The 21,131-nt window shown below is 44.7% G+C and overlaps 1 protein-coding gene across 1 annotated transcript in view; it reads right to left on the reverse strand.

Annotated features, from left to right (window-relative positions):
- Positions 1 to 681: 681 nt before the first annotated feature.
- Positions 682 to 21,131, reverse strand: part of EHD3 (EH domain containing 3) — a 32,034-nt gene continuing 11,584 nt past the window's right edge. The window contains exons 2-6 of the mRNA XM_077340963.1: positions 20,822 to 20,998; positions 16,124 to 16,221; positions 6,522 to 6,934; positions 4,836 to 5,000; positions 682 to 3,053 (exon numbers count right to left, since the gene is read on the reverse strand). Coding sequence (XP_077197078.1) covers positions 2,526 to 3,053; positions 4,836 to 5,000; positions 6,522 to 6,934; positions 16,124 to 16,221; positions 20,822 to 20,998 — 1,381 coding nt within the window. The 3' untranslated portion in view covers positions 682 to 2,525. The remainder of the gene's footprint in view (positions 3,054 to 4,835; positions 5,001 to 6,521; positions 6,935 to 16,123; positions 16,222 to 20,821; positions 20,999 to 21,131) is intronic.

The following is a 21,131-nucleotide window of genomic DNA, read 5'->3' on the forward strand; positions in this document are numbered from 1 at the left end:
TTTATGTCTGCTGCAATAATCTACTAGCCCACGCAAGATGCAGTTTCTATGTACAGTTAAATTGGGCAGCTGAAGATTACTAGCAACAATTTTTCTTCTTAATTTTGTGAACCTTTTAGAATGAGAACAATCCTTCACTTCCTGTGGAGTTAATTAGTATTTCAATTTCTAAAAATTGGTTTCCACATACACTGCCCCAAGACATCACAGTGAGAGGCAGTATATAAATTGAATGAATAAATATGCACACACCTGTGATATACATGGGTTGTGGAACAGAGGAAGGTGTTCTAAAGTGAGATATGTATATCCGACAAGTTGCTGACCAGGTAGAAAATGTCACCTGCACATGCTGAAAGACACTGTAATTCTGCATTTACCTGCAGTACTTCCTGCAGTCACTAAACATACCCTGTGGAGACATTACTGGCAACAGCTGATTTTTCTCCTTAATTTTGTGAACCTTGTAGAATGGGAACAATTCTTCACTTCCCAAGGATTTAATTAGTATTTCAATCTACCAAATGAGAACTGATGCTTCTTTGAAGAACAGCAGGAAAATGTGAGATGAATCCAGCTCCCAGCCTGGAGAAAATGCTTCACTCAAGTGTCCAGCAGGGGGAGATCTTTTGATCCAATTATGGCTGTGCCAACTAAACAAACCAGCCATTCTACTGAAGCTTAAAAGGGAGAAATGAAGCAACTCATTTTATTTACCAGGCAATATGAGAATTTTGATACAAGGAGATTTGCACCTTTCAAGACCAACTGCTGATAAGCATATTTAGCACTATAAACTTGTTTACAACCTCCGTTTAAATTGTAAGAACAAATTCACATATGAGTGCATGACATCCCCACCATATGAACATTCAGTTAAACAATGGAATACCAACCACTAGACATGGCCTTCATTTTTTAATAATGTTTTAGGACCAGGATACAAAAAACGGTTAACGCATTAATTTCTTTAAAGAACAATAAATGCACTGCACTGAGGATGTTTTGCACACAGAATATATAATTTCTTTATATAATATTAACACAGATATAAAATAAGTTATAAGTGTTCTGGCTCTCTCCCCACCCCTCCCTAGTCACATTAGGATTTCAGCATATACAGAGTAACAAGGACTGTAATCTCATCCCAGACGCCAACAAAAACGGGGGAGTAATGGCAAAATCTGAACAGAGAGGAGGAGGAGTATCTTGGCTCAGACTCTTCAAGTGTGCATAAAGTTTACCATTATTTTCCTAAACATAACTGTGAATAATTGTTGGGCTGGGGGCTTTGGCAGACATACTGAGGGATGCTGGGGTGTGGCTGGGCCACAGAGGCTGTAGCTTATTCTTACCTATGGACTCCTTGCTTTCAATAAATGGATGGAAGAAGAAAATGATAGAGACTTGCAATTTTAAATTGGAGATATAAATGCAACTAAAGGTAAGACACCAAAGAATGGTGGGAATTTTGAACAGCAGCTGGGGGAAGAGGAGCAAGAATGTGACGTTCTGTAGGCTGAAAATCTTTCTACTCAGCGAAATGCTGTGTTGGATCCAAGCCATTATTAGTCCAGGCACAGTAAAGTGAACATCTGAAGCAGTATGAAGACCATAGCCTAAGGGTAAAAGATGCTTCTACTTTGGTACTTGCCCCTGAGTTGGCTATCATTTCTGTACAAGAGGCTTGCTAGTCCTACTTGCCTCTCATGCTTTCTTTGGCCTTTGTTATCATTTGAGATTAACCAAACTCCAGCTCCACCGTGCTCAAGCTGAAATGTCCCAAAATCCCAACAGCACTTGCAAGTGGGCACAGAGGTAACTGGTGGCACAAGGCCCTACATTGAAATCCAGAGCTGTCAAAACCCTAGGAAGGCCTGCTTCCTTTTCCTTTAAGAAAAGGCAAATGCCAAACACAATGTCAAATACCTAAAAAGGGGTTTTGTCTGCTATTCTATCTCCCCCCAAGACAAAATCTGTACCACAAGTAAACAATAAGAACACAGCAGACAGGCAGGAAGACGGAACAGGAACTGAACACTGCCTCAGAAAAAAAATCATTTTGGCCATGTACAAATGCTTAAGTTTCAAGTGCAATTTTTAAGCACCACTCTCATCCAGAGGTATTTTTCAGCTCAGGTTTTAGCTTGGGGCCTGTCAGCTATTACAATGCAAGTCTAACAGCTTGGGGACAAATTCAACAAGAATTTCACAAGCTGGGGGCACTTGACTGAATGACAGAAGCCATCTGCATCCATCTATATCTACATAACACAGCTTTTGCCACTCATTCCCTGTCTACCATCAGTTTCCTCTTACATTAAGATTGATTGGGAAGCAAGAATCATATGTTGGAAGAGTTAATTGCATATTGTCATGAGAAAGAACTGGACATCGCTTTGCATCCAGTTGGTCTTCACATAGAGAAGTCATCATAACCCAAAGGCGACCTCACAGTTGAAACATACAACAAGTATATTCCCTTTCCTTCCATCCCCCCCCCCCAATTTCTAATAGAAGGCTTATCACTCTGCTAATTTCCTCTTAGATGGCGGGATGAGATGGGAAGGAAGCTCATTTGGGAGCTCATGACCTTCCAGCTTGACCTTTATGAGATGATTAGCCAAAGCAAATTCCTCATCATCCAGCATCCCATCCTTATCAATGTCAGACAGTTTCCATATCTTGCCCAGCACTGTGTTGGGCAGCTTGGACCTCACCATCTCCTTCTTGGCATTAGCCCCAGTTATTTTCCCATCCACAGGTGACAATGTGTAGAAGATCTCATCATACATGGGCTTGTCCCTCGCCACCACCCACTCTGCATCATCAATGCCTTCTCCTGCTCCTTCGCCGTAGCCATGTCCAAATGGGCCATGCAGGGTGCCTTCGAAGGCTCCTCCTTTCACCATCTGGACGGGCCTCTGGGACTCTTCCTGGCGCACCAGCACCATGAGCTGTGCAATGTCACTGGCTAGCATGTCTTCCACAGCATCCAGCAGTTTGCTCTTGAGAGGTTGGAACTTGCTGAAATCTTGAGCCTGCAGCTGCTCCTGAAGGAGAGATGAAAGCACAATGTGGTAAGCACTATTCCAATTTCATGCACAGAAGTAGGTCATAGCAAGCCAGGAAGCCACAATCACTGGCAGTTTGCAGCCACACACTGAACTCAACTGTTCTGATGTCACTGCATATTCTGTCCAGGACAGCATTCAGCTATGTACTTTACTGCCTTAAAGATAAGGCTTTCTGAAGCCTGTGTACACCCCCCTTTTGAAAAATATCTGTGCCAGGGAACCCCAATGTATGCAGTATTAGCTGATCTGTACAAATTATGGAATTATGCCAATATTTTTAAGAATATGTGTGTGGGGGGCATGGCACAGCTATACATTGCAGTGTTTCTGTAGAACCTAAGCACACATCTGCAGATTTCCCTGATAAGATTTAACATGTGGGTCTTTTGACATCAATTCAAGCAGGAGAAAAGTGATGTACCATTCTGATTCAAGTTTGGTCCAAAAAATGCCTGCTATTAAACCTCCGGTGAACAGGCAGGCCTTGCTGCACCTCTGAAGACTCCCATGGAGGTCTTCATGGAGCCCATTCCATGAGGGGAAAGTCTCAGGCCCTAATCCATGCTGGACAGGCCACCCTAAGTGGTGGGAGTGCCAAGAGATGGCTGTCTGGCAGATGTAGATGGCAATAGGGACTTACGGAAGACAATGGTCCTTCAAATATGTGGGCCTTCAAAAAAAGGGGGGGCTTTAAAGGTCATACCTAGCATCATGGATTGAACTCAGAAAGAGGCTGGCAACCAGTGAATTCATCATTTCAAAATCTGTCATGTATATCAGCGGTCCGCAGCCTTTTTCGCGCATGCACGTTTGCGCCGCTGGCATGCCGGCAGCCACGCTTCCCTCTCCCCCCCTCCCGCCAAAGCAGCCGATTAGCTTGCGGCCTGGTGAGCTTCTCACTGGGGGGGCGGGGGGAGGGAGCCGCGGCCCAGTGCCGAGGGCTTTGCAGCTCCCAGCAGCTAGCCCAAAAGTCTTAAGCTATTTGTTGAAGGCCATGGGAAAAAACTACTCCCTGCCATCAGATAAAACGAGTAGTAGGTGAAGCTGTTCAAAGTTAATGTAATGGAAAAGAGATCTGTAGATCTGTAGAACTGTCCCCCTATATATAACCGCAAGCGGACTACCATTCCTTGTCTCTGTCAGTGTTTCCTCTGCGCCTACCATGCTTGTCCTGTTTCAACTTATGAAACCTTTCAGTAAAGACTGACTTCTTAGCACCACATGTCTTTGGAGCAGTTGTGTACGAGGGGGTCGAGGGAATCAGCCTACAGTTTGTGGACATAGCTTAGTCTTGCTTGTAAACATTTTTTCTTGTCTACTCAATCTTGAGACTACTTTACTTCTGCTTGTCTAGTGAAATTGCTCTCTACTCCTCATCTCCTTCCTTGAACATTTATAAATCTCCTCCCGAAACTATGGACTGTTTCTCCTTGAAAGACCTCACTACGTATACATCTAAATACCTAGGATACAGCTTTACATGTTTGTCAAATGAGGGCTTTTAGCCTATGAAAGCTTACACCACAGTGTGTTTTAATGTGCCATGGGACTGTTTTTATGAACACATAACTAAACTGGTTCCACTGCATGGAATTTAAGAACTATGGCAAAATATTTTCTTCTAGCTGGACCAAAGCCCATGTTCTCTTGTGGGTTAAAAATATTCCTTCTAACCCACTTGCAGCTTCTCTGTTCAGAGCAGTTGTAACTGAGCTGTTTGTCCCAGCTCTCAGATCCCCTACCATATCTGGCACTTACCTGCATCTTTTTCAGATTAGGGAAGTCTCCTGGTGAAATCTGATGCTCCCTCTCAATCCGTGCATAAATCTCACCCAAGTTGTTGACGAGCTCTTTCTTCTTATTATCTTTTCCAAATACGGATGGCATTTCTTTCTTCAGTGAGCTAATAATGTAAGCATGAACCTAGAAGCATCAAAAAGGACAACAATTTTTTTAAGCATCAATGGTATAAGCAGAAGAATGTGTTCAGGTATGGTTAAATTGAGCAGCCTAAAGATGAATGAGATAAGAATTGTAAGCATTCAACACAAACCAGGAAAACCTACTTTGGGTTAGAGATGATGGCATTCTCCTGAGGTCAAGAGCATGACCCTTCCACCCTTTCTCATGGCGCTGAAGACCTGAGAAAAGCCCAGATGGGTCATTTGCCAGAGAGGAAGACAGGCAGGGCAGGAGACTGACAGGCATAGATCAACATCCCCCCAGAGGAGAAGCAGGTTAGTATGTGTGTGTGTGGGGGGGGGGGTTAAGATGGAGAGCCAGGAGTAAAGTGAAGTCACTCGAGTAACTATAGAACAAGTCCCCGAAGGCAAGCTGACACACACAGCACTCCTGAAAGAGAGGCAGATCAGTGTGTGTGTGTGTGTGTGTGTGTGTGTGTGGTGTCAAATGGAGAGCAGTGGTGAATAAAGGAGAGTCAGGAGCAGTAAGACAAACACATTTGCTCCTAACCAAAAAGCAGCCCTATGTGTGTGTGAGTGAGAGAGAGAGAGAAGAATGGCAGAGAACTAAGTTGAAGCTTCTCCAAAAAAACAGCCTGGAAAAAATACCCCCAAAAGCCATCCTTCACCTTACTGCAGCCCATGGGAGGATACAGCAGGAAAATCTCTCTAAATAAAAATGCTATGTGAAAGAGAAATTCTATCCCCATTTTTCCACTCTTTGAAGCAAACAAGCAAAACCCAAATCTTAACACAGAGGAACCCAGGGCAAAGCCAAGCCACCCCAGCCCCTGACTGAAAAAGCTAGCTAAGCAACTAGCTCACCTCATCCAGCCACAAAGCTTTTTGCAAAACTGCAATTCTACCTACACTTATTTGGACCTGAGTCCCATTGCAAGGAATGGGAACTCTGCTACTGGCAGGCAGCCATAGCCTGTCAAGTTCTGGAGGGTCCCTATTGATGTTTCCAAGACTGGAAAACATCACCCCTACTGTTATCTAGCATTTTCATGCCAGAGTTTCTGGGTAGGTTTCATTTTCCAAACAGCCCAACCCATGCCTGAAAACTCAAGAGTTGTCTTTGGAGATTACGTGTTTGCTGAACATAGGAATTCAGTAAAATTTTGGCTCATCACACTCTATCCATGACTGTAAAATGGCAGAGAAATGAAATGAACATTTAGTAAATCCTTAACAGAGAAAAAACAAAGAAGGTAGCACAAAGAAATGGATATTTTAGGCACAACATTGTAGACACAGTTAACCACAAATTTACACACCCATCTGCAGGATCAGTTTTCTCACTCACACTGTTACCAGCAAAAGACTTATAGATTACGGTTTAATTGCAGTTTAGTTAAGTGGAAGAAATCGATTCCAATTTCTTCAAATATCCCTTTTATTTGTGAACACCCAATTAACTTCAGAAGGTAGAAGTGTGGTGTCATTTGATGGATTTCAGCATGGCCCTTGGAAAACCCACCTTGGCTAGCCGTGCTCGTTTAATGAGATCGTTTAGCTTCCGAAGTGCTGCGTTGCGAGGAAGACTCTGGATATCTCTGAAGAGATCTTGCTCCTCTGCCTCAAATAGCTTGCGATTATCTGGAATCAGCAGTGGGTGGGACCAGAAGGAACCAATGTAGACCCTGATCACCTCAGGAGTGTTGACAATTTTCCCTAAAGACCACATGAGAGCACCATAAACCCTCATAAGCTGCTGTGTCTCAATCTGGTCTGCTTTGTTCAGCACTACCCTCATCTTGTCCTCATGGTTTTTCAGTGCTTTGATGACCTCCGAGAACTCATCAGAGATGTCTAGTTTGTGGGCATCAAAGAGAAGAATGATGCGGTCCACTCGCTCTGCAAACCACTCCAAGACAGCAGCAAAGTCATAGCCTATTGGAAAAAACAAAGAAATGATCCCCTTCAGAATACAGGCAATGTCTTTCACAGTTGACCCTGGAAACAAAATGAATAGCCATTACATCACTAGCCTTGGAGGAAAACAGACAAATGCTCTGTGGGTTGTCTGAGATATGTTCTCACCTACTTTAAAATTACTTTAAGTCAGTTTTACCTTCCTTCACAGACAATACTTTGTCATCACCTGACCAGCTGATGAAAGCTCTGAGAAAGCCATTAACAAAATTGCTACCTTTACGCAGAAGACAGACTAGTGCCTTCCAACAAGCAGCAACAAGCAAAGACAAATATTCCATCAGTAGCTCTCTTGCACAGCTTGCAGAATGTGGATGAAGTTGGACAATTACAGCATTATCACCTATACTGGTTTCCTCTATAATTTTCTTAAATCAATGGCAGTTTGACAACTATTTTCTACCTTCATAGAAATAAGTATAATTCATCTGTTCCACATAATATATTTCTGGTAAGGTCTTGGAGGAGGAGTGTGTGTCATGGCTTAAGTGCCACTCAGCAATTAACACCCACTAAGGGGGGCTGTCCTGCCCCTGGGTGCCTCCTCCTCCAACTGGCTTGCCCATCTATCCCACGGCCAGCCAATCGCCTTCTGTCCCCACCCCTGACCACCCACTCCTCCTTCCTTCCAAGGCTTGGGGGCTGTAGATCCCTGCTGCAGGAGAGCGGACCCTGCTGGTGAGTTCCCTCACAGCTGCCCGCAGCCTTTCCAGGTCCTGGGGAGGGGGGGAGGCCTTCCACAGAGTTCTTCCACCCCCACCCCCCAATCTAGCACCTGTTGTACTCCTAAATGCAAAGGGCTTTGCCCCTAGTTGCAGGATAAAACGTGGCATTCAGCCAAAGAGGCACTCTTAGAAACCGTTTCTTACATTTTACAGGAACATGTGGTAAAGAACTTGGAATAAAATGGGACTTCACTGTGCATAGTTGCATTCATTATTATAGCCAAGATTTTTTAAGCTGCGCTGTAAAGTGTGCTTTAGGGACAGGAAATGACAAATTAAGCACATTCTCAGGCCTACATCATCAGCAAAGAAGTCCTTAGCACAGAACATACCTACTACTGCACCAGCATCAGACGCATGAAGGTGGTGATGCTAATGTAAGGGGAGTGAAAGCCTTGATATGCCAGCAACAATGTTTGCTCCGCTCACCTCTTCCAGTCTTTCCATCTTTTTGGTCTACAGCAGCCTCTCTCAACTTTTTTACTGTATTCTTCAGGCTTTGAGAAACCTCAGAAGTGGAGCAATGGTGCAGAATATGGCTGAGAAGCATAACTGCATACACACTCACTAAGGACACCTCCCTGTCACATACCTTCCTTGCCCATCCTTGGCAATTTTTTTTGGGGGGGGGGCAGGTTGACATGACCATATATGGTCATATCAACTGATAAATTTAAAATACATATATAAAATTAATTACCTCCCACCCATTCAGGAAACTCTTCCTGGGTTTCACAAAACCCTGGTTGAGAAAGCCTGGTCTAGTGTCTCACGATTTTCCAAAGCACGGCATTCTGGCAAGCCGATGAGCATGATCAACTTACACTGAACTTCAATAGGACAACCCTTTGAGGAAATGCCTTCCCCCCTACAGACATGCTCAGTTATTGAGATCATAGGGAGCTCTGATTTAGAAACCACCGACTTTGGAAATGAGACAAGGAGCAGCCAGGAGCAGTTCTCTCTGCTGTAGTACCTTCTCCATGGAAACACCCTCCCTAGAAATGTGCATTTAATTGTCCTATAATTTAAGCAGAAATACATGCTTTAGGCTAGTAATACAAATTGTATAGGTGGCTGCCTCTATCAACTTTAACCTGTACTCTGTCAGGGATGAAGGCCCATGTCATGATTTGGTTGATGGAGTTTTTTTTTTTTTTGGTGCACTATAAATCTGCTGCACAGCTGGTGAAATCCTCTCATAGGCAGAGAGGGAACCCAGAGTAAGTTGTGAGATGTGCCTCCCTAAGTGGCCAGGGAATCCCTGTAAGATGGGGAGGTGGAAGATATAGTACAAAAAAGGCTGATGTAGGCAATACACTGCAAACTCTATGGCCCATGCAACATCAAAAAGGTCAGGACAATTATTTTGCATTGCTTTCTTTAATCTTCTAGTGCTTGCCGGCATATTACAGTAGAAAGGGCAACCTCAAGAATAGATGAGCCTGTTTTGAATATATCTTCTTCAGACCAGTTTCATTGGACATACAGGAATCAATCACATTTTTTAAATGAATGAACTGGAGACCTGTTGGCCGCCATTGGTAGTGAGGTTTGATGGCTTCAGGCGGCTCTCTTCTTCTGAAGTGGACAAGTTGCTAGGTTCAGTCAGGGCGACCACCTGCCCCCTCGACCCCTGTCCTTCTTGGCTCCTCAAGGGAGGTGGCCAGAAGATAGGAGGCCAGCTCAGAGACATCATCAACTCCTCCCTGAGTACGGGAGAGTTTCCTGAGCGGCTCAAGGAGGCGGTGGTCCGCCCTCTCCTGAAGAAACCATCGCTGGACCCGCTGGACCCTGTTAACTACCGCCCAGTGTCGCATTTAGCGTTCCTGGGCAAAGTGGTGGAGAGGGCGGCAGCGGACCAGCTCCTGGCTTTCTTGGAGGAAACTTCAGCACTCGATCCATATCAGTCTGGCTTCCGCCCTGGCCACGGGGTGGAGACGGTTTTGGTCGCTCTGCTGGATGACCTCCGTCGCCAGCTGGATAGAAGCGGGTCAGCCGTGTTGGTCCTTTTAGACCTATCGGCGGCCTTTGACAACGTGGACCACGAACTGTTGGTCCATCGCCTGGCCGGTACGGGGATATGGGGCACAGCCTTGTGCTGGATACGCTCCTTCCTCCAGAACCGGTCCCAGAGGGTTGCTGTGGGGGAAGAGCTCTTGCGGCCCTATAGACTCCCTTGCGGGGTCCCTCAGGGTGCGGTCCTCTCCCGCACATTGTTTAACATCTTTATGCGCCCTCTGGCCCAGCTGGTACGGAGCTTTGGGCTGGGTTGCCATCAGTACGCTGATGACACCCAGCTCTATCTCCTAATGGACGGTCACCCGAACTCCCCCCCGGAACCATTTGCCAGATGTTTGGAAGCAGTGACAGAATGGTTCAAGCAGAGTCGCCTGAAACTCAACCCCTCCAAGACGGAGGTCCTGTGGCTGGGGGGAAGGGGGCGGGAACAGATAGCGCGTTTACCCACCCTAGCAGGGGTGCAACTTACCATCGTGCCCCAAGCTAGGAATTTGGGTGTGACCATTGATGCCTCCCTGACTATGGAGGCTCAGGTCAAGAGAGTAGCGGGCCAGGCATTTTTCTACCTTCGCCAGGCCCGGCTACTAGCGCCCTACCTGTCCCCTGACCACTTGGCCACAGTGATCCATGCGACAGTCACCTCCAGAATAGATTTCTGTAACTCGCTCTACGCAGGCCTACCCTTGTCCCTGATCCGGAAACTACAGCTGGTACAAAATGCAGCTGCCAGGGTCCTCACTGGAACATCTTGGAGGGCCCACATCCAGCCGGTGCTGAGGCAGCTGCATTGGCTGCCAATTGCTGCCCGGATCCGGTTCAAGGTTTTGGTTTTAACCTTCAAGGCCATACGCGGGTTGGGACCCACATACCTGAGGGACCGCCTACTGCTCTATGCCCCCCGCAGGGCCTTACGCTCTGCGGGTGAGAACCTGTTGGTCGTCCCCGGCCCGAAGGAAGCGCGCCTAGCCTTGGCCAGGGCCAGGGCTTTTTCAGTCCTGGCCCCTACCTGGTGGAATGAGCTCCCGGGTGATCTGCGGGCCCTGCGGGATTTGTCAGCTTTCCGCAGGGCCTGTAAAACGGAGCTCTTCCACCAGGTCTATGGTTGAGGCTGGGGTCAGCAAATCAGGGACATCGCTCCCCCCCTAGGAGTTGGAGTGTACGCTACTCCCCTATCCTTTCCTCTTCACCTCTTAATAATTGGGGGAGGGATGGGATTTTTAGCTGCCATATTAGTAGAGTGATGTTTTAATGGGAATTTTAATGGGATTAGTTGTGGTGACCCGCCTCGAGCCTATCGGGAGAGGCGGGAAATAAATATAATAATAATAATAATAATAATAATAATAATAATAATAATAATAATAATAATAATAATAATAATAATAATAATAAACAGCTCCCTTGTCTCCTAGAACTTCTCAGAGCTGTTGCCAAGATAACTCTTTTATACAAGGACTTATTTATGGCACTGTTATACCACTTCTTATAGCTCCATTGCTTTACATTTTGTAATACATCCTGACTCTCAGCAAGAATATAAGGAAATAGGAACACAAGTAACCTGCAGAGCTCACAGAAGGCTTAGATAGGCAAACAAAAGGTGTGCACAGATCTCCTCCTACTCAGTCTCATCTCATTCCTGTACGGGTACAAGAGAGAGGAGACAGGAATCCTCCTCTGTCTATGGAAAGAAGTTCACATTGTTAACAAGCCTGAAAAAAATCACTGTTGAAATACTACCTCCTTAGTGAGTTGTAGGTCACCAGTCTAATCAGGAACTCCTATTCCAAACTAAGATCTGCTTTGTTTTCCTTTTGGAGAAATAACCGCTCAGAGGTACACAGTGTGGATATCTTGGCTATGTGAGCATTTCCAAGGCTTACTGCTTTCTCAGCCAAGACAGATGCGGATGTCTGATTTCCAGAACTAACATTTACATTAAGACTAGGCGGAACGGAACAGACTCCTGCTAACATATTGCTCTAGTTCTGATTTTCCATTGAAAACCAGGCTCACCCAAACCAGATTTCTTTACACTTCTGAACATCAGGGATAATTTCAGTGCTGGCACTACAGATAGTGGAGCAGGAACAGAAGCATGCTTCAAGAGTGAGCAATTCCATCTATATTTAAAAACTGTTTCTAGGAACAAACCACCCTTTGTTACAAAACTAGCTCAATACTGAGAAGCAAGCCCTGTATTCTTGGCCAGATTTACTTTTATGATATGTGTGGTCTACATTTCTCAGTTGGTCAGGAGTCAGGTTCTCAAAATTCTTCAACAATTGGAGGTAATTTTTTATTTTAACTTCTGAAGAGAACTGATCAACTTAAGATCAGGCAGTAAAAGATATTCTGGCTTAAGTTCCCCTGGCAGGACATTCAATGCCCAAGAAAACACTATTTTTATCAATTATGCCACATATTGACTAACTAAATGGCTTCTATTAACACCATTGTCTGTACTTACGGGTAAATTAGCTGGCCTCAGAAGCTTTTTACATCCCATCAGTGCATAAGATGTCATAATAGTATAATATTAAATAAAACAAACAGCATGATGCTGCCAATATTTAAAATAGCATCCCAGCAGCTTAACTCATAACTCTTCCTATTTATTTCTCTTGATGCACCGGCACAGTTTTCCAGACCTCTGAATTTGATCTTCTTTCTAGATCTTCATTCTTTCCATGGTTTCACACCTTTTCATTAGTATCAAATCCTCTGACAAATTTGCCTTGTAGCAAATGCTTTCTTGTAAAAAGATTTGTCTGATTTCAAAAGATTAACTTTTTAAAACTCACATGCTGACTAATTCATAGTCTTGAATCCCAAAGGGTTCCTACTCCTTCTCCCTTACCTTTGCTTTAAAGGTTGCTCAGAAACTGGCACTGCCGCTCTTCTCTACCCAAAGGAGTCTCAAAGTGGCTTACGTTTGCCTTCCCTTTCCTCTCCCCACAACAGACATCCTGAGAGGTGGCTGAGGGGGTCTAAGAGAGCCCTGATATCACTGCTTGGTCAGAACAGTTTTATCAGTGCCGTGGCGAGCCCAAGGTCACCCAGCTGGCTGCAGGTGGGGGAATGCAGAATCGAACCTGGTTTGCCAGATTAGAAGTCCACTACACCAAACTGGCTCTATAATCTTTAACTGCTCCTCGCGGAGCGGAAGATATAAAGCAGTAAGGGCCCCGAGAGCGGGCCCTGTCTGGGATGAGGAAGGGTGCCGATAGGCCCCTTTCCCCTGGACTGACAAGTGGAGGGCCCAATCGGGAGGCGCTTTGCGCCACCCGATTGGGCCCTCCACTTGTCAGTCCAGCCCCAAAGTGCCAATCAGCAGCCGTGCACAGCCAATCAGCAGCCGCGCCTCCCAACCTGCCCCACCCCCCACCAGAGCTTACCTTTGCTCCACGGCAGCCATTACTCTGTTGGCTGTCGAGAGCGAAGGTACGCTTGCTGGCCCCCGCCCTCTACCCGACAATGGCTCCCCAGACCCCAAGGAGGCTGCTGGCCGGCTCACTGAGCCACCCAGCGCCTTCACCGGGGCCTGGGGAGTGTTTTTGAAGATCGGGGGGGGGGAGGAAAAACGCTCCCCAGGCCCCTAGCACCCGCTGAATTTTTGTTTCAGCGGGCTTTACTACTAGTGAACTATAATGCAGATAAAATTTGTATTATAACATCCAGGCAGCACTTTCCCCACATGGAGACAATGGCAAGTTGGCCATCAAAAGTAATGTGGATTTTACAAAAGCCAACTTACTGGACAATTCTTCAAATGCTAATAATGGAAAGGGTATAGGAGGATGCTCTGGTTCCCTATAAATGTAAATGATAACATCCTCCATAAAAGGATCAAATTCAGACATACTTGGGAGTCTGAGGCACTGTGGCTCCGTGGAAGAGAGACTGTTGGGCATAAGTCCCCAACCAGGTCCGGCCTCTCGCATTTCTACTTAAAGGGTTTCAACCAGTAAGAATCAGGGAAGATTCCTCTGCTTGCGACTCTAGAAAATGGCATGAATGAACTGATCAGTGGACCGATTTTGCATAAGGCAGCTGTGAAGAAAGGCTCACTCAAGTCTTACCTGAACCAGAGGACAACTGTTCCTTCCCCCACCCCATCCGCAATATTTTTTTTGGGGGGGATGCATCTTCCTAGCACAAGGTGGTGTTATCAGGCTGTATTTATTACCAGCATATATGGGATATGTGGAGATTAAACACTTGAACAGCATGTAGAGTTATTTTGGCTCACCTTGATAAAGCCTTAAAATTAATCTTTAAGAGCAAAAATTCAGTGCTGTGCTAATACAAAGCTAGTGCACTGCAGTTATCAGGATTATTGCTTCATCCCGTAATACAGCGCAGGTACGGCAGCAGCACAATGCAGCTCAGAGAGAGCAGAATGCCTAGCAGAGGCAGCAAACAGAGGACACTTCTCTGCCCTCCCTCTACTCATGCATACCCCTTGTGTTGCCTCTATTGTATGGGCTACTGAATACCAGAAGCTGCCAAATCCACATCTGACCAAGCGTCTTGTGACCAAAGCATCTCCCCATCACAAGACTGTTTTCACTCAAACAATCCAGTTTCTAGTTGTAATTAAGGAAAGTATCTAAACATTCTTAGAGCAACCAGAAAAAGTAGAAAATACACAAGTGGGAGAAATTATATGAGCCCAAAGACCCACTGAACAGCACTTTAAAGAGTACTACTTAAAAGGGCATAATTTTGTTGAGTTTACCAGTGCAATTCTATACAGAGATATACCCTTTTAAATCCATGGGATTTGGGATTTAGCTATTTTAGGTTTATACTACTTGACATTTGCCTCTTTAGGTCACCATATGAATCCAGATTCCTAGTATCTGTCAATGTGAATGGCAATCTATTAAAACTACTCCTGAGAATAGGCTGTGGTGGATTAGTCAGTTAAAGCCTGTATAGCACTGTACAGAACTTCTCAGTGTTTAGCTTTACGAACAAGGCACCTAATGTTTTAGCAAAGCAGGTAACTGCTGTGGAACAAATACCTCCATATGGGCATCTGTGCCCACTCTTTGGGCAGGAGAAAGTGAAATGAAACACTCATTAATCCACAAATAGACAATGCAAATACAACAATGAAATTTTTTTCCTACAGGATGTTTGAAATATTTAATGGTGTGATTTGCTAGAAGGCCATTCCATAGGTGACATTAATGGGCCAAATTCTCACCTAAACAAGGACTTGGCTATAAAGACAGCTGAATCAAATAGTCTTTAAAAATGTTGTAGAAAATATTTTGAAGTGTACCTACTTAAATATAAAGGCCCTGCATCTCTGAAGGAGGTCTTTAGTGATCATAGTAAATTAGCAGAACTAACTTGCAGTCTAGAGTGGATGACCTGGACAGAGGGCTGTGATGTAAGGAAATCTGCAATGTTCTCTCCCCTCCCCTCAGGTGACTCCCAGTTGAATTCCGGATTAAGTTTAAGGTTCTGGTAATCACCTTTAAGGCCATACACAGTCTGGACCCAGTGTACCTGAGAGCCTCCCTGTCTATACCCCCCAAAGAGCCTTACGCTCCACCACCTCCAACTGGGGCCTGAGCCTTCTCGGTCTTTGCCTCCACCTAGTGGAACAAGCTCCCCGAAGAGATCAGGGCCCTGCCTGAACTCCCACAATTTTGCAGGGCCTGCAAAAGGGAGCTCCTCCACCAGGCATTTACTTGAAGCTGATCAGCCCCAACCTACCTCCAGACACCCCCTCCCATGCCCAAAGAACCTAACCTACCCAAAACTGTCAATGTTCCTGTTCCTATTTAAGTATTGTTCTGGTTGATGTTTATAGTGTAAAACAAACTTTAAGTATAGGCCGCAGAATAAATCCATCAACAGTGACTAGCCCAAGCAAGACGCTGGTCGTGTGACTTCTTTCAACTCAGCAGGCAACTTAGCTGCATCTCTCAGCTACAGTTATATTCCAGTGTAGTCACCCCTGAAGAAAGAGCTGACACAATCAAGCACAGAAACCACTTCAAAGAAATAGAAACATGCAATGCAACCTAAATCAACATGGGCATTGCCTAGCTTTGGTTCCCAGACTCTAAAGGTAGGCTAAAAACATTCTTAATAAGCAAGAAATCTTTACTCCAACATACGCATAGTATGTTGGTTGTTCAAACCTAGGAGCTTGAAGCAGTGTAACTTCTAACATCTTCTTGATCAAGAGCAGACATATCATCTCCCTCTGAAAACTTTACAGGCCATTGCAAAGCAAGCCCCAGGTTGAATCAACACCATTGTAAGAATGCTCTCAGGAATATGTACCTGACTTCTGAGCTTGAATGACCTGAAATTGGCCTTGAGCCAAACCCGGACAAATGTGCCCTTCTCCCGTAATTAGTCTTCCTTCCCTTACCTCGGCTAATTCTTTGTTTCTCCCCAGAAAGGATTCCTGGCGTATCAATAACGCTGATGCTTTCTAGTACCGGATTTGGCAGTTGAGCACATACAAATCTAAAGAGCAAAAACAAAAACACGCACAAGAAAATGAAATGACATCTGAGGGCATGGATAACATTTTGAATAGCATATGCCTCTTCCCATCAATTGGCTTCAAAACTTACCATTGAGTATCTCAGACATTGACTGTTTCCCAGTCAGCCAATGTTTGAAACCACTTTTTGACATCAGGTGACATTTAATTTCTGTATTTGACAGGCAATCTTCAAGGCTATTTAGTAGTTGACAACTATTGCTGGAGTCTGGCAGAACACTTAATAGTTCTCTTGATTTGTTTACTCAGGTGTCAAATATGAAATGCGCTGTGTTGTCATGGTGAAAGTCCTCCACATCTCAGCATCAGATTTTGAACTCAACATTTACACTGGTGATTGAGTGTTTTCCACAATATATAATTGGAAAGCATGAAATATTCAAACATTTCATTGTTTTTCTAATGACATTTGTGTATTTATTCATTTATGAAAAGATCTAGCAACATCAGTGTCACTTTCACATATAAACAAGAGGACAGGAAAAGATCCCAAAGGTTCTCTATTTCCAGAACAGCCCAGTCTACACCATCTAATTGACAGAAGACTGAAAACATGAGACAAGGCTGAACTGAGCAGGAAGAGCTGCAGCTCTTTTGCAGTACTGACACTGGTCGTAAGTAAGTCAAGGGCACTGATGCCAGGGATGGCCAGTACAAGGGCAGGCAAACAGCAGTGGGTGGAACGGCAGGTGGGCTGTCATACTTCAGACTACAGTAGGGGCTTCTGGGATAGAATGTTCAGAGGATCTACACTAAGATGAGCCGTGGGTATTTATTAAAGCTAGCTAGTAAAGATCTCCCACCTCACTGAGATCAGCCAGTTGTATCAGATAGCCTTTCATTTAGCTGGATCTAGTGTCCTGGAAGGATTCCTATGATTATTGAATTGTCTAAACAAATCAAGTGTAGGATTTATGCTGACAAGTCCACTCCTCATAACTGATGAGGTCTGTTGAGGAGATATCCCGCCCCCGTCCCTGGAGGTTACTTCAGGTTTTTGGGCAAGTGTTATTTGTTTTTCTTTCTTTGAAGCATTCTCTTGCAGGAGCCTGACCTCCACTAACTCAGCCAGCTAGCATCTGAAAAACAGGACTGTGCTAATTCAATCCCCGGAAAGTCAAAAGGCACATTTGGCTCTGAAGTTTAAAAAAAAAAATTCAGAACACCCATCTCCTGGTACATTGCCTGAAAAGTACACCCCAAAGGATCAATTTTTTTTAAAGAACCAGGAGTATGTAGTAACATTACCTTTGCCTAACAAGGATAATCCTGGACGGAGCAATTCATGCCTCCAAAATACAACATGCAGAGGTGCTCCTATAGACAGGGCTTCTTCTGTGCAGAGGTCTGATAACATGCCTGCAAGTAGCCACTCTGGCATTTAGTTTCTGATCAGAGTACTGCAAAACTCTGAGTGATGCTTGCAAAAATAACCTCTAGGTGGAATACCTGCACAGAAGAAGCCCTTTTAGAAAAACTGCTGCTGCCACCTTCATTGCCTGTCAAGATTTTAAGACTGGCAAAGTTGAAGCAGTCCTGCATAGTTTCCAACCAGCAAGATGCTCCATCAGGAGGAAAATGGGGCATGGGCTGGGTATATTGACTTGAAAAGTTTATTAGCATAATATCAGGGGGAGGCAGAAGCTAAAAATGCTACAGCAGAGTCAAACAATATCCAGATTAGTTTTATAAAACCCTTAATACTACAGCCAACATCTCATAATTTTGGATTATTTTGCTTCCAACATTACTCTGTTAAAACAAACTGGAAGCTGGCAAGAACTAGCTTAGAATTCTTCAAAAAATGGGCACAATCAGCTATTCCCTCACAAGCAGCTCAGTACTTGGTCTTAATCCCACCGTACCCCCCAATGTTAAAGCATTTGCTACATTTCCACAGAGAACAGAACCTGCCCTTAACAGTCCAGTTATTTGGATTAAGTATACTTGGTATGCTAAGCATATCCCAGTTCTTCTCCCTCCGAAGTGAAAACTCATGTGTGCAGCTTCATTCGTCTGAGGCGCAGGGGCTGATCAGTCCACGCATGCAACAACCTATATCCCTAACTGAATTGCTTGTGTGCCACTGGCTTGCTCTCGAGAGACCCAACTGAGGAAGATGCATAGCTAAGCAACCCAGAACACTCTGGCCCAATCCCAGGGTGAAATGGGAAAGAGGAAGACCACTGCAGCTGAGCCATGGGGGAAGGGAAAGAGTGAAGCCAGAATGAGTGGAGGAAGCAGGCTGACATCAGTTGCAGCTACAAATTGCAACTGACAATTATGTCCAAAGACTCCTGCTCTTCCCTCCTGTTATTCTGTCTGACAAGCAGGGGCATGACATTTCAAGAACATTTGCCTTGTTAGATGCCAAGGCCAGAGCAAAATGTTTGGGCTATGCCCAATGTGGCTTCTCGCTCTGCCCTCCATGCATTCCAGAGCTGGAAATCTCTACTAACGTCACCTGCAATCCATCCTCTGTCAGCGTCTTCCTTTCTGCCCTCAAAGTGAGGACTTTAGTTGCAACTCACATAAAAGTAGTTTAAGACTAGAGGTAAACTAGGAGGAACTGCAAAAGGAATTCCACAGAATTATGCAGCCATTGGAATATATTTGGGGTCAGGGAGATGTTCCCCTCTATTCAGATTGGACAGGTACTCCAAGAGGACAGGTACCCTTAGGTCCTTTCTAAGGAATGACTTCCAACTATTGTTCCGTCAACTATTTCTTGTCATACCCAAACTGCAAGAACCAACTGGCACCTGGATTATGTAAACAGAACAGTCTTTTCTCTCTCTGTGAGTCTGGTGGACAACTAAATCCTCACACCAGATTAAAGGGATTGGGTATATTGAAAAGGAATGCCAAGAACTAAGAGAAAAGCACAGGAGGCATTTTACTTTGCTCTCTTCCTGGTATCTTATGCATACATACACAGATAGGCAACTAAGTTTCCTTTATAAAAGATACAGCAAACTGACAATGAAACAGGATTTTAATACCTTCTTGCTCCAGACAAGACTGCTGAGGGCTCACTCAAGCACCCAAAGACTCCCCCCATTAGTTCCCCCTCATACCATCCACATCAGACACTAAGTTAAACTTAATCATGTCTGTTTGGTCTTCTCTTTCCATATTGCCCAGTGAACCAGAGTGTTTGGAATTTGACCCCCAAGTCTTCCCACTTCGGGTGGTCACTGGGTTCAGGCTTGTCATGCTACATGTCCTGGGGAAATAGGTCCTCATTCTTAGTCTGTTGCTGCAGCCAGCATATCTACACTATGACCCACAGCTTGCCTTTCCTCGTGCCAAGACACAGGCTGAGGAGAGCCCATCAAGACTCCTCTGCATTCCTACAAATATTTGCACTATTGCTGAGAAAGTCTGATCTTTACATCCCAATCCCTTCAAAGAATAATCAGGAAGAGGCTCAAAAGTAGTCTTCATGCCAGCTAGTGGAACATCATGGCAGTCTTGTGTCCTCAACAGGCCAAAGGCCCAAATGACAACAATTCTCTGGCCAACTCTCAGCAACCTCTTCTGAACAGCAAGGCAGCTCCTCCTCAGCAGCGATGGAAGGGTTCATATGGAGCATATGTTCATGCTGCAGTGCAGTGCTCCCTCCCTAACCTTGACTCATTTTTATCTGGTACTCTGACATCCCAATGTGTTTCTAGAGCTACTTTCATGAGAGCCACCTGTTAAAGAGTGGCAGACTCTAATCTGGAGAATTGAGTTTGATTCCCTACTCTTCTACATGTAGCCATCTGGAGGACCTTGGGATAGTCATAGTTCTCTTTAAATTGTTCTCAGAGGAGTTCTGTTAGAATCCACAGCCCCTACCTTACAGGGCGTTTTCTGTGGGGGGCAAAAAGGAAAGCCACGTTGGAACTCCTTAGGTTAGTGAAAACCAGGATATAGAAAACCAGCTCTTCTTAAAAGAAAAACACCTCACACTTTTAGCCTCCCAAGTTTGACATTAAGTCTGAGCTTTAATGGACAAGCAAGAGGTCAGATCTAAATATGAAGAATAAATGAGTATTTATCTTCTTAGCTTGGAGATATAGTTATTTAAATCAAACAAGTTATAGGAGTGGTGAACAGGCAGGGGAGAGAAGAGATGAGAATGAGCAACTTAGATTCAATAGGCTGACACCTGACTCCACCATGTCCTCTTCCTCCACAATCAATGATTCTGCAAGTCTTTCAACTTTGGATAACCTCTGAAATACTCTTCAGGCTTGGAGTAACTCTGGAAGTGATGTCAGCTGGCCACGCCTCCCTACCACGGCCTTGGAAGTAATATGCATACAGTGTCCATGGTCTCACTAGTTAAATAAGAAGGTAGATGCATTTGTGTTTGTGGTACCTTGCCTGAGCAAAACAAGGTAGCATTCATCTCTGATGTCATAAATCCCACCATGCAAAACAGCAATTCTCCTCAGAGGAGATTTAGTTTTCCCAAATAAAATCTTCATAGAGCCTAGATTTCATCTGGTTCTAACTGAAGGACCTGAATGCATTCCAAAGTAGCTTTGTATCAGGAAACTCTATACTGACCTGTTCAAGAAGGCATTGCCAAAGGCATTGAGTTTCCTGAAAGGCTTTTTGGGGTCCACTACCAGTGCGTTTCCAGGAATGATGCCTTCCACATCCCCCTGCATCACTGCAATGAAGGAATCCGTTGTAGGCTCTGGCCCAATCCTCATTCCAGGGAAATCTTGTTCAAGAAGGTACCTAAGAAAAAACATAAAACATCAGGGGTGATGCATGCTCTGTCTAACTGGAGGACTTCTGTCCATGGCTAAAAAGCATATCCTGCTATGAACAACACTGAGGAGGCTTGCAGGCAATATCAGATGTGAAACAT

This window comes from Paroedura picta, chromosome 1, assembly GCF_049243985.1.
Source record: "Paroedura picta isolate Pp20150507F chromosome 1, Ppicta_v3.0, whole genome shotgun sequence".
In the NCBI taxonomy this organism is placed as follows: Eukaryota; Metazoa; Chordata; class Lepidosauria; order Squamata; family Gekkonidae; genus Paroedura; species Paroedura picta.